This window comes from Podarcis pityusensis (genome assembly GCF_964106645.2).
Source record: "Podarcis pityusensis genome assembly, chromosome: 2".
In the NCBI taxonomy this organism is placed as follows: Eukaryota; Metazoa; Chordata; class Lepidosauria; order Squamata; family Lacertidae; genus Podarcis; species Podarcis pityusensis.
Genome location: NC_138029.1, coordinates 25,683,028 through 25,698,941, shown reverse-complemented (window position 1 = coordinate 25,698,941; position 15,914 = coordinate 25,683,028). Strand labels below are relative to the sequence as shown.

Below are 15,914 nucleotides of genomic sequence, written 5' to 3'. Positions count from 1 at the left end.
GGCAGCCAAAAAAGCAGATAAACACAAAGAATCCTTACCACGTACAATCATACCTCGGGTTACAGACGCTTCAGGTTGCGTTTTTTTCAGGTTACAGACCGCCGAAACCCAGAAGTACCGGAACGGGTTATTTCCGGGTTTTGGCAGTCACGCATGCGCAGAAGCGCTGAATCGCAACCCACGTGTGCGCAGATCCCGCATGGATCACGTTCGCAACCCGAGCATCCACTGTAATTTATTCAGTATTCATACAGAGAGAGAAAGGAATGTAGTCCCCATTCAATAATGGTGTTGCTGAGTAAAGCCCAACCCCCTCTCAGGGGCAGAGGAAGGGGGGTGCGGTAGATGCGGGTCACCCTGGGTGTCACCATTGAGGGAGGTGACAAAATGCTGGGCAGCACTCACCGCCGGGCCTGCAGCGCGCCTGAGCCACGCATCTCTCCTGGGAGAGACGTGGTGGCTTGTGCACACACAGGCTCCACGCTGCCCAAATGGTCCGCCCACTGGCCCCCCCCGCCAGCTGTAGGGTGGCTGAGTGGGAGGAGGCAGGCAGACTCCAGAGGCCCTGCAGTGCACCCCACCCCTATGGGTGGCTCAGTCTGCCCCTGGACGTGCCACCCCCTATGCCCGAGCGGCTCTGCCTCTGTCTCTTATCCTACATCATCTCTGTGCCGGCTGATCTGGGCTTTCTGCCTCTGAGCTTTCTGTTCTACTACTCTCAATGCATGCCCAGTCCTGGGAGAAGGGGGCTCAGGAATACTCTCCAAAGAAACTGAGTCTGTCAGCTGTCCCTCCCCCGGTGTTTCTTCTTCCTCCTGTTCTTCTCCCAGCTTTTCCCCTCTGCAGTCTCTGAACTATGTCCTTCTGAAAACCACTGTTCCATATTGATACTGTCCTCCTGTTCTCGGGGAGGTTCAGGAGAAGAGGGGCGGCCCCCACCTTTCCTCCTCAGTCCAGCCCCTGACAGTATAACATGGTCCATGGGCTGCCAGTTGCAGAATGGAAGGCTACAACCTAAGGAAGGATACAACAGACCATGGAACCAAGGGAGACTCGGAAATCTGTTTAGGCAGCAAGGTCCAATTACAACAACAGGGGTTATCTGAACCTAGAATGAGGATGCACTGAGGGAAAACTGAGATCCCTCAACTTAAAAGTTCAAGGATGCAATTTTCAAACAAAAAGAAAAGAATATTAGTCTGATCTATCTGTGTACTTAGGAATGAAGAACAAAGTGAGACAGAATCCAAAAAAGTTGGATGAAATATATTTATATATTATTTTCTTTTTTTTAAAAAAAGTACACCAGCTAGCACATCGTTATCTCTAAGTTACAAATCATCTTTCCAGATATGCAGAACAATTTGAAAACATATCTTCAACATGAAATGATTAGGTAGTTGAAAAGAAATGAAAGTAACTAAATGAAAACAAGCCATAAATTTGAGTGTGATAGGCCTTACATCTTTGTAATGTCTAGTAGCAAATAAATCACTGATCAACAGAAAGTGGAAGCAAATAAGGTGCCTTGCATAATGGCTTTGGCAAAGCTAGCTACTTTTTTCAAACTCTGTGTAAGAATTATTCTTTACATATTTTAGGGAGAATTCAAAATACTTTATTAGAAATTGCAAAAGAAAATTCTGAGAAAGCCTAAATCCCCCATAGAAAAATCTAGTGTGTATATATATATATATATATATATATATATATATATATAGTTTTTACAAATAAACAAAAATGTGAAGTAGTTTAATTAACTTCTCTTTGTACAATCAAAAGAGCTACTTGAATGAGATGTGGGCCTAGGGCACACTTGGCAAATAGACTACCAAGCTATGCTGCAGCACACAAATTAATTATTTTGCAATTCTTTAATTTACTGAAATGTACATTAATCCAAAAGACAGTCACACTGAACAATCCAAAATTAATGCGCCTAAACCATAGGACTATAAGGTCCTGAAGCAGTTTTAACTCAAATAATCTGACTTCATGGCTTCAGTGATAAAGCAACTTTGAAATTCTTATCAATAGGTATCCTCCACTTTCAATATTGATGCTGAATATTGTTAAGCATTCTATTTAAAAAATACAAGGGCACAAAATTCTACTGTTTGCAAAAAATGAATTTTTTTAAGGAGATGAATAATATCAGCATTATCTACTAAAACAAGAAAACCAGCTAGACCGAAGTCTCGATGAAGTGTCAACGAGTCTGTTCTTTCGTTTTATGATTTGAGGATACCAGGTCCATAACTTGTGCGCCTTGAAAACTGCTGCAAAGTCAAGAGCAGCCATTGCAACAGATTGTTAGATCTGGGATTCCATTGAGATTCTACTTAAAGTCACCAGCGCTCTCTCATACGGCACCTCCATAACATTGGCTTGGTTAGAAGTTTTGGCTGACTCTTCAGAAATTTCAGAGTGGATGATTAATGCTTCAGCACTAAAGGACCGGGCTCTTAGTCCTAATCTTGGTGCTGGTGCTGGTGCTGATGAAGAGGAAGAAGAAGATGACGACGTTCCAGGTTCTCCATCCACTGCTTTTTCCAAGGTGGTGTATTCTTGCTCCTTCCTGTCTAGGTGCTTGGCACTACAATAAGGAGCATAAACCTCGGTGGTTTCTTCAAATTGGAGGCAGTTGACTTTGTAGTACTTCTTCTTCATTTGCAGGACGTCATTGAACCGGTGCCCCCAAAGGATTTCTCGAGGCACATATGAACTCCTTGACTGATGGGATGTCCCCGTTGAATCTCCAGTGTAAACAAATGTAACCAGGATCTCAAAGTTGTCTTTAGCAAGAGCCTTCCTGTCCATATCATACAATGGGCTGTCCTGGTTAATTTCGTGGATAATGGTCACTGGGGTTGCAACAATGATCTGGTCATTTAACAGTTTTAAGTCCTTGTATTCCATTGTCATCCTTCCCACTCTGTCTTCCACATACCGCAAGAGCTGGGCTCTCACTGTGCCTTCTACCATATGATTAGGGCGGAAATCACCTATCCGCCACATCAAACAGAGTTTGCCATCTCTTAAGCCTACCGTGGCATGATAGCTGAAGCGGATGGTCTGAGCTCGCTTCCGGGCAGTGGCCATTTTGGCCAAGGCAGCACCGATGATGAATGTGTCAATGATGCAGCCTAACACTGACTGTATGATAACTATCAGGATTGCGACAGAGCACTCTTCAGTGACACAACGGGATCCATAGCCTATGGTCGTTTGGGTTTCAAGAGAGAATAAGAATGCCCCCGTGAAACTATGGACACTGACAACACAAGGGGTCGTTCCTTCATCAAGTGATAAATCACCGTGATGGAGTGCAATCAACCAAAAGACCAAGCCAAAGAACAACCAGGAAAGAATGTAGGACAATGAGAAGATCACAAACATATGGCGCCATTGAATGTCCACTAATGTGGTGAAAATGTCGGCCACATAGCTCTCCCACTCCCCAAAGATGTGCTTGAAGTACACATTGCAGCTTCCATCTTTCTGGAGAAATCGCTTTTGCATTCTTTTAATCCCAATTGAAGTTGTGTCTTGGTAGCTGTGTGCATGTCTGAGTTTATTCGTTTCCACACTTAAAAGCTTCTCGCCAGGCTCAGCCATGCTTCTTTAATCTGTGCTGTGTGATTAATTCAGAAGATGCAATTAAAGATGCCAATCACCAGCTGGTCTCGCTCTTGCTCTCTTCATTTATAACCTGCAGATGAAACCAAAGAGAAAAGATTTCATATTTTTGCCTCTAAGTAAATACAAAAGCATATATTTCAGAGTCTGTGTGCGTGGTTAGCATGGATGAGGAGGGTGCACTGCTGCAGATTGGGAAATTTGACACTTACTGCTGAATGAGAAGGCAAAATGTGCAGCGTGACCACAGGTTACAGGCAAGACGTTGAATTTCTTAGTGCTCCCCTGTGTTTTTTCTACCTATGAATTGAAAAGCAACACAGCAGACAAAGGCCTAGGCGCGAACCTTTCTCCAGTGTGTGCTAGATTTCCATTTGCAGAAGTCTTTGGTGGGGGGTTGGATGGGAGGGTGTTGCAAATGCAGATGTTCAGAAGTGACAGCCCCTTACATGTAATTTGAAGCGGAACACTCCATGGACCACCTCATTCATTCAGCTCCATTCAGCATATCCAGCCCATATGGTGAACATTTCGGGGGCCCAGGGTGGAGAAAACAGCCACAAGAGGCTTTGCATTCTGGTCTGGCAGCTCTGTCTGCTCCTTGTAGCTCCCATCAGCCTTGGGAGCATGGCCCAAAAGCCATTGATGATGGGAGTTCACGAGAGATTGATTTATTAAATACTGTACATGTACCACCCTTCATCCAAGAACCACAGGACAGTTTAAGAGATAAAAACACCAAAATACCTGATAGTAACAAACGAAAACAATAACTCCACACACAGTTTAAAAGGCCATAGGTTGATTAATAATAATAATAATAATAATAATAATAATAATAATAATAACATTTTATTTATACCTGCCCTCCCCGGCCAGACCTGGGCTCAGGGCAGCTAACACCAGTAAAATTACAATAAAAACATAATGGGGGGAAGGGGAGAAAATGCAGCCTCATTTTAATAGTAGCCGATAAATCAAAACCATAAGGGGAGGGAAACATAAGGGTCCAAAACCAAAGACTGAGTCCAAACCAAAGGCCAGGCGGAACAGCTCTGTCTTGCAGGCCCTGCAGAAAGATGTCAAGTCCCACAGGGCCCTAGTCTCTTGTAACAGAGCGTTCCACCAAGTCAGGGCCAGTACTGAAAAGGGCCTGGCCCTAGTTGCGACCAATCTAACCACCTTGTGACTTGGGACCTCCAAAGTGTTGTCATTTGTGGACCTTAAGGTCCTCCGCGGGGCATACCAGGAGAGGCGTACATGGGTCCTAGGCCGCATAGGGCTTTAAAGGTCAAAACCAGCACCTTAAACCTGACCCTGTACTCCACTAGGAGCCAGTGCAGTTGGTAAAGCACTGGATGAATGTGATCCTGCGGCAAGGACCCCGTAAGGAGCCTCGCCACGGCATTCTGCACCCACTGGAGTTTCTGGGTCAGCTTCAAGGGCAGCCCCGCGTAGAGCGAATTACAGTAGTCAAGCCTGGAGGTGACCGTCGCATGGATCACTGTGGCCCCAAGGCCTGTTCTACTACATCAACCACAGATTAGCTGCCCTAAGGGTCACCCAGGAAAATCACAAGTGAGCTATCATTTTTTCTACCCAAGCAGCAAGTTGGATAGGCTCTGTCCTATCAGGCATATAGTACGTCTCATTTAGGATGTGCTAAAAAACAAAGAATCCCTCAGCCACGCAAGTAATGACAGCCGTGCAAAGACAGTTTTCCAAAACACTTTAAAGCCTAGCATACTTTCCTTTTACTTTTTTGGTCGAAGAATGATTGTGACATATGGTGTCGTATCCTCAGAATATGGCCTTCATTAAAAAACACAACATTCATGCTTCCAAAAATACTTCTTGGAACACAGTTATTGGAAATATTCATATGACTTGCTGTAACTGCAGCTTTAAAACACCCCTCACCATTTTTCCCCCCTCATTTTTTTTTTCATCCATTGCTCTTTCGTGAACCGACATTTTAATACGCTGTCTTTGAAAAACAAACAGCAATTGGAAAGCGTCGTGGTGGTTTAAGGAGCTGCACATTAAGAGGTGTGAAAAGGAAGTGCATTGCAACCAAAGGCCAGTAATCTCCCATTTAAAAACATGCTTGGGGTTATAATTTGTTTTTCTCCCCCCTCCCCACCCCATATTGACTAGGTCAGACAACAGCTTATGTGAGAACAAATGTAATGCTGGCCTGAGCCACAGCTAAAAGGAGTAATTGTCTTGGAAGGGAATCCAGGACAAGGCAGGCAATAATATGGAAAGAAAATCTCAAAATAAGTATTTATGATGGGCTTTTCAAGAATGAAAGAGACCGAGGGCCTCTCCAGACTGCTGCCTTTGTGTGGCTGTTCTGCAACATGTTCTTGGCACAGTAGTATTGCATTAGTAGTGGATTTATTCTGCCTTAGTCTGCTATGCTACGTTGCTTCAATGCTACCACATTATTGTTCTCCAGAGGAGCTAAAGAAGGACCAAAATAAACCAAAACATTTTTTTTAATTTTTGTTTAAAAAGGTATGTGATTTCAGCAGGGTATCAACCGGTAGAAAATGAAACAGTGTGACCACCCTATAATTTTGCAGGGGCGAACAGTATTGAAAGCAGGATCATGGGTGACAACCCCAATGGTAACAAGAGCACAGAGCATCATGAATGCGCAACAAAAAGAACACCTGGAGGAGTGTCAACTCAGACCCTCCAAATGTCCCTATTTTCCAGGGACAGTCCTGGATTTACAGAAGCCGTCAGAGTTTCTGATTTGATCCCAGTATGTCCCGCTTTCCCCTATTTTCATTGGAGAAATGTTGGAAGGTATGTTTGGCGTTATGAGAACCCTGAGCCAAGAAGATAAGTAACTTTACAACCTTTAGAAGATACCTGGATAGGGGAGGGTTTTTTAAAATGTTGAATGTTTTATTATGTTTTTATGTGGCTGGAGGAACCCAATCAAATGGGTGAGGTATGAATAATAAAATTGTTGTTGTTTTTGTTGTTGAGAGCCAGTGTGGTGTAGTGGTTACGAGTGGTGGACTCGTAATCTGGTGAACCAGGTTCGCGTCTCCGCTCCTCCACATGCAGCTGCTGGGTGACCTTGGGCTAGTCACACTTCTCTGAAGTCTCTCAGCCCCACTCATCTCACAGTGTGTCTGTTGTGGGGGAGGAAAGGAAAGGAGATTGTGAGCTGCTTTGAGACTCCTTAGGGTAGTGATAAAGTGGGATATCAAATCCAAACTCTTCTTCTTCTTATAGAATAGAGTGTCTATTTTCATCGGAGAAATCTTGCAGGGTATGCCAACTGCAATGGTTGTTTGGGTCCAAGGAGTACCTGCCAAATCATACAACATCAGAAATAAATAATATTACCAGTTCATATTTACAGTATTTTTTTAAATCTGACGGCACTTATGACTGGACAGTGTTGTGTTGGGGTTCACTTCCAACATGGTGCACAGTCAACAAACTGATCAGATCCATGCTTGCAGATTTAGCCTAAGTATATGATGGGGAAATCTTGCATCAATGTCATGAAATGGGCTAGAGATGCAATATTGGGGTTACTCAGCAACCGAAGGGGGACATCAAAGCTTCTCCTCGCCTGACATCCCATTCTGCATAAGGCTTGCTCTTGGACTGTGAAGCTGCACTAGTAGCAATGAAAAATTGGCTCCCCTGATGCACCCAGATAGCCCTGACTCTGCAGTGTCCAGATAAATACAGTGGTACCTCTGGCTGTGAACAGGATCCGTTCCAGAGCCCCGTTCGCAACCTGAGCAGAACGCAAGCCGTGTCTGCACGTGTGCGGGTCGCAATTCGCCGCTTCTGCACATGTGCATGACGTCATTTTGAGTGTCTGCGCATGCGCAAGCGGCGAAACCCGGAAGTAACCCGTCACGTTACTTCCAGGTCGCCGTGGAATGCAACCTGAAAACGCTCAACCTGAAGCGTCTTTAACCGGAGGTATGACTGTAACTGCAATGCCAGTGTTGAAATGGCAGCTCTGTGATGCCTCACCAGCACACCAGCAGCCTCTGCACCGTCTGCTCACAATAACTCTGGTATTATGGGATATATAGGGTAGGCATCTATGCATCATGAAAATAGAGGAAAAGAGAAAAGAGGGCACATATCTCCCTTGGGAAGTTGTGGACTCTCCTTCCTTGGAGGTTTCTAAGCAGAAGTTGGATGCTCATCTGTCATAGATTCTTTAGCTAAGATTCCTGCATTGCAGGGGGTTAGACTAGATGACCCTCGGAGTCCCTTCCAACTCTAAGATTCTATGATGGATTCTATGGCATTCGCAAAGCATATGCATATGCTGATTGATATGTATAGATCAGGGCCAGATTTAGGTTTGATGAGGCCCTAAACTACTTAAGGTAATGGGACCCTTTATATGTCCAGCTGTCCTTTGTCTACCAAAAAAATTGTCACTGTTTTTTGTGTTGAATAGATGCTATATGGTAATTTATGGACCTAATATGTATGTAAAGCCATTTGCCATTGTTGCTGTACGTAGGCTTCATTTTATTTGTTTATTATCTAATACAGTGGTACCTCAGGTTACATACACTTCAGGTTACAGACTCCACTAACCCAGAAAAAGTGCTTCCGGTTAAGAACTTTGCTTCAGGATGAGAACAGAAATCGTGCTCCGGCGGAACGGCAGCAGCAGGAGGCCCCATTAGCTAAAGTAGTGCTTCAGGTTAAGAACAGTTTCAGGTTAAGAATGGACCTACGGAACAAATTAAGTACTTAACCCGAGGTACCACTGTATTTTGGAAATGTACATCCAGGGGTTTTTTCCCTTTAATTTTTTTGGGGGCCCCCAAGAGAATGGGGCCCTAAGCTATAGCTTGTTTAGCTTACACGTAAATCCGGCACTGGTATAGATGCAAGTTTAGAAACAATCGTAAGGATTTAAATATTTTTGGTGGTGGTGTTGTTTGCATACTGCCCTTCACCCGAAGATCACAGGGCAGTTCGCAACATAAAATTGCAAAATAAAACACGAAAGAGAAAAGAGAAATGCAGTACATCCCACTGTAGGGAGGACTGTGAACACGCAACCTGTGTACCTGCATGCGACAGGTGGATCACACCGTGATCCCTGCCCTCCCTTCTTACGGTTCTTTAAACTGGATTTGGGCCAGACAGCCCCTTTAAACAAGAGAACTGTCTACTGAAATTGAGTCCTCTGTTCTGAAAGGAGAAAGACTACATGAAGGGAAGGCTCGTGACGATTTGTTGTTTGTGGCATAGACATGAAATGACTGCTCTGGGTGCACTGAGAGTTGAAGGACATTGGCTTCTCCATCCATGATCTAACTGAACAGGAAATTTTGTTTGCCATTCTCTTCCACTCTGATCTTGACCTGGGTGCTGCTGTAGGGTCCGCAGCAGCACTAAGATGTTGCCCTCAGGTCACCAGTTTAGAATTGGGAGAGTCTGTGTAAAACCAAGCTGCTGTGCTGTCTTGAAAACAGAAACATGTCTTGGTCATGGAAGCATTGTCATTGGAAAAGGCCTTGACACAGACCTGCAGTTCCTGTAAAGAGCCATTGTGATGCCATTGTCTAGTCACCGCAGAAAGTGGGAAATTTGAATTTTTCAAGAATCTGGTCATAGGGAAAAAGTGAAGAAAGCAGCACAAAACCTATGTTCCAAAGTATTTCTGTTCTGAGAATCTGATTAAATAAATAAAAAAAAGAAAACAGCCTGGAACTTTGCTTGAAATGGGGGGCATTCCCTCTGTAATCTCCAAAGCATGCAATGAATTCGACTCAAGCTTTGGTTTAGTAGTCGCATCACACTTTCGCACTACTCATCAGTGAGGGTTTGGAATGAGCTTTAGTGCTTTTTGTTTTTTGTTTCATCCTTTCCCAGTGAAGTTGTGTAACCTTGCGAGACTTTCTGTTCTGAGACTAAGAAATGTGAAGAGCTGGAACATTTTGACCTGTTTTGAAATCGGACCATCCACTGGTTACTCATTTTCAAGAAAAATAAATTTGTTTCAGCAGGCAGCATCTCAAATGAAGCCCTTTCTCTGATTGGCTATATATGAATATGAATTTAGTTTTCACTTCCCCAGGTCTCTATGGAACCAGAGGCTGTGCTCCAAAGGCTTCAGGTATGTATACACAGATACACACTCTATGTGTGAGGAGATAAACTTTTGCTTTCATGGGTCCTGCTGACATCCCATTGAGATCAGTGAACCTAAGAGCTCAGTGCCCTTAGGGTCCATTGACTTAAATGGGCTCCTTCCTCTTCTGAGGGTGCCCAATGAACTTAGAAGTCTCAAGCTTTGCACCCAGTTGGTCAATGTTTACTTCCAGTGGGATTCATATTAGCTGTAAAAGGTAAAGAAAAGTCTACACTAGAATGACAATGTTCAAATTGTGGAATTTCTCCTGGCCTTTGGGAAATGCATCTCTTTGAAATGGCATTTGGTAGCATTGATTTTTATGAGGGATGGTGATTCAACAAGACTGGATCTATCGCTTTGTCCCTTTTGGTCATTGCATTTGGTTTTAGTAAATGACACCTTGAACTTATGGAGAGGGGAAATATGCAGACTTGAATTCAGAGATGTTTTGCACTGAAGTCCTCTATCCCCATCACATGCTATTCCAGAGACTCCATCAACCCTCTGAGATGGATTTTTGGGAGGTCCCCTGTTGCTTGAGCAAAGTTCTGCTCATCTATCTCTGAATTCATCCAACAGTTTACATGCCTAAGATGAACGGATATAAAAATCACAGAGCTAGAAAAGCCACTAAACGTGAACTTCTGCACTGAGATAGACATCTCTACTCAACACAGAACACAATTTCATAGCCTATGTGTTACATAGATTGATTATCTAAGATAGGTTTAGGGAAACTTTTCCAGTCAAAGGACCACTTTCCCTTGTGGGAAACCTTATAGCGACCACATGCCAATGGGGGGTGAGGCCAGAGGCAATGAATATAAATTTTACTTTTGTACTGTAGGCTAGTTTCGACACACATGGCGACTCCCCTGTCTATCCTCCAACAATCAAGCAAGACGCATTATCAAAATTCAATGACACATTCGAGCCAGGCAACCACTCAAGAAAGTGTGAGGCAAAGGCTGTGGCCTTGAAAGAGAGAGTGTGGTCTGGGAGGGGGCATAGCCTGGAGAAAGTCCCAAGGGCCAGAGAGACCTAGAGATTCCCCACCCCGATGTAAAGCATCCTTGACAGATGTGTCTCTCCTGTGTTTCCATCTTCACTTGCTGCTCTGCCTAGACACTCCTCTTGGCAAAGCCTTTTATCTCCGTGCATAATCTTAATTTTCATTTTTAAATGCATATTGTTTGCCACTGCTGTCCCAGATGACCACCTTGCTATGCAAGATTCACTGGATGCATTCCGGTTATTGGAAATCTAATAACTATGGAACCAACGGTTCATATCTAACAAAAATATAGATGCTCATGAATGGAAATATAGATGATGGAAGATACCGATACCATAGATGCTCATGAATGAAATACATACCACTTGCACCACCCACCGTTTACCCAGTACAGATTCTGGTTGAAAACAATCTGACAGCTGTGGCCTTGTCACCATGTAACGATATGGTGGCTTTACATGGAGAGCTACAGTAACATTGGAAATGAATTGTTGCAACACATGTTTTTTCCTCCCTGCCTTCCTTTGCAGTAGGACTTTGTATACACTGTGGCATATGTATGGTGTGTACACAGCTTTAAATAAACCTTAGTACTTTTTTTCCATTGGAAACTAGGAGTGTAATCGTGCTATTCTTGCATTGGGAATATAGATAAATTTTTTAAAAATTAAGATTAGGAAAGAAGCCCACACAAGAATGCTAGATTTTGTAGAAAGCAAAACAAGTGAGATTAATAATAATAATAATAATAATAATAATAATAACAATTATACCCCACCCATCTGGCTGGTTTCCCCAGCCACTCTGGGCAGCTCCCAACAGAATATTAGACAATAACATACTTGAAAGTTAGTGGAATGTAAAAATGGTTTGCACCCTATATCCTTCTATAGTGAGTTTTTGTTGCTCTCTTCTCCATACATGTATGGACCAGTTGAGTAATTCCTTCCATGTAAGGAGGTCCTTATATTGCTTGTATAAACAACAACTTCAAGAACCAGTGGGGAGATTTGGGGAAAGGAAACAGAGAACTCAGTTGCCCCTTCATTTTGAAATTTTGCCTTATTCTTCTGTGCTTTAAAAATAGATCAAAGTAAAGTACAATAGTTTGAACATGGGAATATAAATATGCTTGAAATGAGCTGGAATCTATGTTTAGTAGGAGCAAAATACTACTTGGATTGGTCTCAATAGAGACGCCTTAATATGTCAATATAAAAGTGTTTATTAAACATTTGAAAGAAAGACATAAATAGCACAGAGCAGGAGGCTGTTATGCAGACTTGAATGTCATGCAACGGTGCTGTCATCCACACTAGAACAGCCTACAGTAACATTTAATTCATCTAACTGAAACCAGATCCTGTTTAAAAAAAAGGAAGAGGTGGTACTTGGCCAATGATGATTGACAGAAGGATGGGGGAGTGCACAGAAGTTGACTGCAGCTGGTTCCTTTGGCAGTCAGATCCATAGCCTCCAAAGGCAGAAGGGACCATTGCTCTCAACTGATTTGACCTCCTAAATTAGATGGGACATGAAGATGTAGTTACCAATTTCTGCATTAAGGTCAGAAGTGGAGACTGACAGCATATGATCCTAAGCATCTTTACTTGCAAAATCCTACTGAATTAAATGGTGCTTGCTCCCTTGCAGATAGGTTTAGGATTCCATCCCAAATTTGATTTGATTAAGATCACTTGCGCTATCTCAGATCTGCACCCATAAAAAAGTTTATGATGTCTCCCAGTATTAAAAGATACACTAAATCCAGAAATGTGTGTTTATGTGTGCATTTGTTAAAAAAAAATCAGCATTATGTGTGTCCTCCATTCTCTAAGGAGTTCAATATATTTTATTGTTGATGCTAAACTCAGTATTTTAATGTTGTTTTCAGCACTCTATTATTTATTCCTGGAGCCATTATGTGGCTACTTTTAAAACCTTTTAAGGGACATGGGGCTAATCCCCTGGAACAAAACAACAGAGCAGGGTATAAATCACCTTGTGAGGTAAGCTACCTTGAGAGAAAGTGATTGGCCCATGATCCCCTAAGGAGCTTCATAGCTAAAGTTCCTCTCCACCACATCTAGATATCTATTAGGTAGATATTCTGATCATCATTATATTTTCAGGATTTTGTCAATACCAAGAGTCGGAAACACTGTTTCCTAAAAATTTATCCTGCCATATCTGTGTGAGTGACTCTTATGCCACACCAACTGTAGGCCTCATCAACCCTTAACCAAATCATGAGTTCATACAACCAAATACTATACAGTGGTACCTCGGGTTAAGTACTTAATTCCTTCCGGAGGTCCATTCTTAACCTGAAACTGTTCTTAATGGGGCCTTTAGCTAATGGGGCCTCTTGCTGCTGCCGCACCACCGGAGCACAATTTCTGTTCTCATCCTGACGCAAAGTTCTTAACCCAAGGTACTATTTCTGGGTTAGCGGAGTCTGTAACATGAAGCATATGTAACCTGAAGTGTATGTAACCTGAGGTACTAGGTAAAGGTAAAGGTAAAGGTACCCCTGCCCGTACGGGCCAGTTGTCACCGACTCTGGGGTTGCGCGCCCATCTCGCTTAAGAGGCCGGGGGCCAGCGCTGTCCGGAGACACTACTGGGTCACGTGGCCAGCGTGATGAAGCTGCTCTGGCGAGCCTGCACCAGCGCAGCACACGGAAACACTGTTTACCTTCCCGCTAGAAAGCGGTACCTATTTATCTACTTGCACTTAAGAGTGCTTTCGAACTGCTAGGTGGGCAGGATCTGTGACCGAATGACGGGAACTCACCCCGCCGCGGGGATTCGAACCGCCGACCATACGATCGGCAAGTCCTAGGCGCTGAGGTTTTACCCACAGCGCCACCCGCGTCCCTACACCCGAGGTACTACTGTATGTCTAATCAATATATGTACATTTTCGCCCCTTTGCCAGAAGTAGAGAACTTGACTGTTTCTCTCCAGATTTCTTTTCCCAAGGAACCTCATGGGTTACATGCAGCTTTTGGAACACAGAAAACGCCAATCCTCACTTCCAGCTCTTGCTGGCAGAGAAGAGTAAATGAGTTTCTTGCGTTCTAAGCAAGACATGATGTAATATAACAGCACATTGAATAACAGGTAAAAGGCATCTCACCAGCAATCAGAGGATCAGGTTTGATCACTTTCTGTTAATGTGGCCTGAACTCTCAAGTAGTTTTAAAAATTATAATTAATAGGCTGTTTCGTTGACATTTCAACCAGCAGTGCTTAGCTGATTCAACAGTGAATGGGCATAGCAGCTGAAAGGCATTTGTCTCGTAGTGTGTTTGTATAACCAAAACTGCTAATTGGTCATTTCAAGACTTGCATTTCTATAAGTTAGAAAATGCATGCATTGGGTATTAGCTATTCAGAACATGTATATAATAGGCACTCCATTGTTTGGGACAGAGGGTATTTCCTGCTGCAGGAAAATGACTTCTAAGAGGATGGTTCCTTTTCAGGGTCCTGGCCAATCTTGAACAGCATACCCTCCAACATTTCTCCAATGAAAATAGGGACGTCCTATTCCATCATCAGGACGCGGGTGGCGCTGTGGGTAAAAGCCTCAGCGCCTAGGGCTTGCCGATCGAAAGGTCGGCGGTTCGAATCCCCGCGGCGGGGTGAGCTCCCGTTGCTCGGTCCCAGCGCCTGCCAACCTAGCAGTTCGAAAGCACCCTCAGGTGCAAGTAGATAAATAGGGATCGCTTACTGGCGGGAAGGTAAACGGCGTTTCCGTGTGCTGCGCTGGCTCGCCAGATGCAGCTTTGTCACGCTGGCCACGTGACCCGGAAGTGTCTCCGGACAGCGCTGGCCCCCGGCCTCTTGAGTGAGATGGGCGCACAACCCTAGGGTCTGTCAAGACTGGCCCGTACGGGCAGGGGTACCTTTACCTTTACCTTTATTCCATCATCATTATCATCACAACAGCAAAAAAACAAGATTTTGGCTTTTGTTGAAAAAAACTAATACAATATGTAAGATTTTTTTAGAACATATTCTAAATTGTTTAAAATTTCATTCAGTTTTTAAAATTCTGCCCATTTTGTGAAAGATTTACTTCCAGCACTAGCAGAGGCATGGGTGTCATTTCAGGATGTTATTTTTGGAAAGAAATATAACTTAGAGGAGGCTATAATTTCCATTATGTAATGAAAGATTCATGAGATTACGGAATGAGACCAACAGGGATGTGTCTAATAGACATCAGTTTTTTGTCTTCTTGTTGTTAACTTTTTAAATATAAAACCCAACAAACCTTCATATCCAATTTGTGGGGTTGCCTGCTGAATCAAGACCACACACACACTGTCACTGAACAAGCAATTGCCACTCTCTGTACTGACAATGCAACTTGAGAGGTCATTCTGCCCATCAACCCACAAGCAAGTGATGTTAAAACTGGCAGCCCCAATCAGGTGGGGCAATTCTTTCACAAAGCACCAAGCAGATCATGATTTTTTTGTTCTGTAGAAATGATTCATTCTGGCATATTTATTAATTTCAGAAACTGTATACGGCTTTTCTGGATATATATGTTCCCAAGGAAGCTCGCATTAAAAACGAGATGCATTCTATAAAGTATGCAACATCTGCCAAACTGAGAATCATCACAGAACAATGGTGTAGAAGCCTGTAGATAATCTAAGATAACCTTTACCCCAAAGTGGGATCTTAATGAGCCAGCATTGTCATAGCGGCCATGCAAAATGACCCCTCTCCTACAGATGAACTCCTATCATCCCAATGAAAGTGTGTTTCATAGGCATGAGTAGAAGCAACGAAGGTACCATATAGGAGCTGCTGGAAAGTTATCGTTTAATAGAACAACTCAGAGCAAATAAGGAGGCTTCAGGAGGAGGCAAAACAAAGCTTCATAATTGCTAGTACAAAAGGAAAGTTCTTTGCTGGTGAACGGATAAATATATAAAAATATAAAATCAATGGTAGTGTTTCGGAAATGTCAACATTCCCATTACATTAGTATGGCAGAAAGTTATTTTACATAAAATATATATGCAGTGCTTTTTTCTGGGGGGGACGCAGGGAGACGCATACCCCTAAACATTTTGTGAATCTTTTG

The 15,914-nt window shown here is 43.2% G+C and overlaps 1 protein-coding gene across 3 annotated transcripts in view; it reads right to left on the bottom strand.

The window, feature by feature from the left end:
- Positions 1-1,859: 1,859 nt before the first annotated feature.
- The window catches only part of KCNJ16 (potassium inwardly rectifying channel subfamily J member 16), a 55,342-nt gene continuing 41,287 nt past the window's right edge, over positions 1,860-15,914 (bottom strand). For all 3 annotated transcript variants that reach the window (XM_080994822.1, XM_080994823.1, XM_080994821.1), the window contains exon 2: positions 1,860-3,712. In XM_080994822.1, coding sequence (XP_080850948.1) covers positions 2,314-3,618 — 1,305 coding nt within the window. In that variant the 5' untranslated portion in view covers positions 3,619-3,712 and the 3' untranslated portion in view covers positions 1,860-2,313. The remainder of the gene's footprint in view (positions 3,713-15,914) is intronic.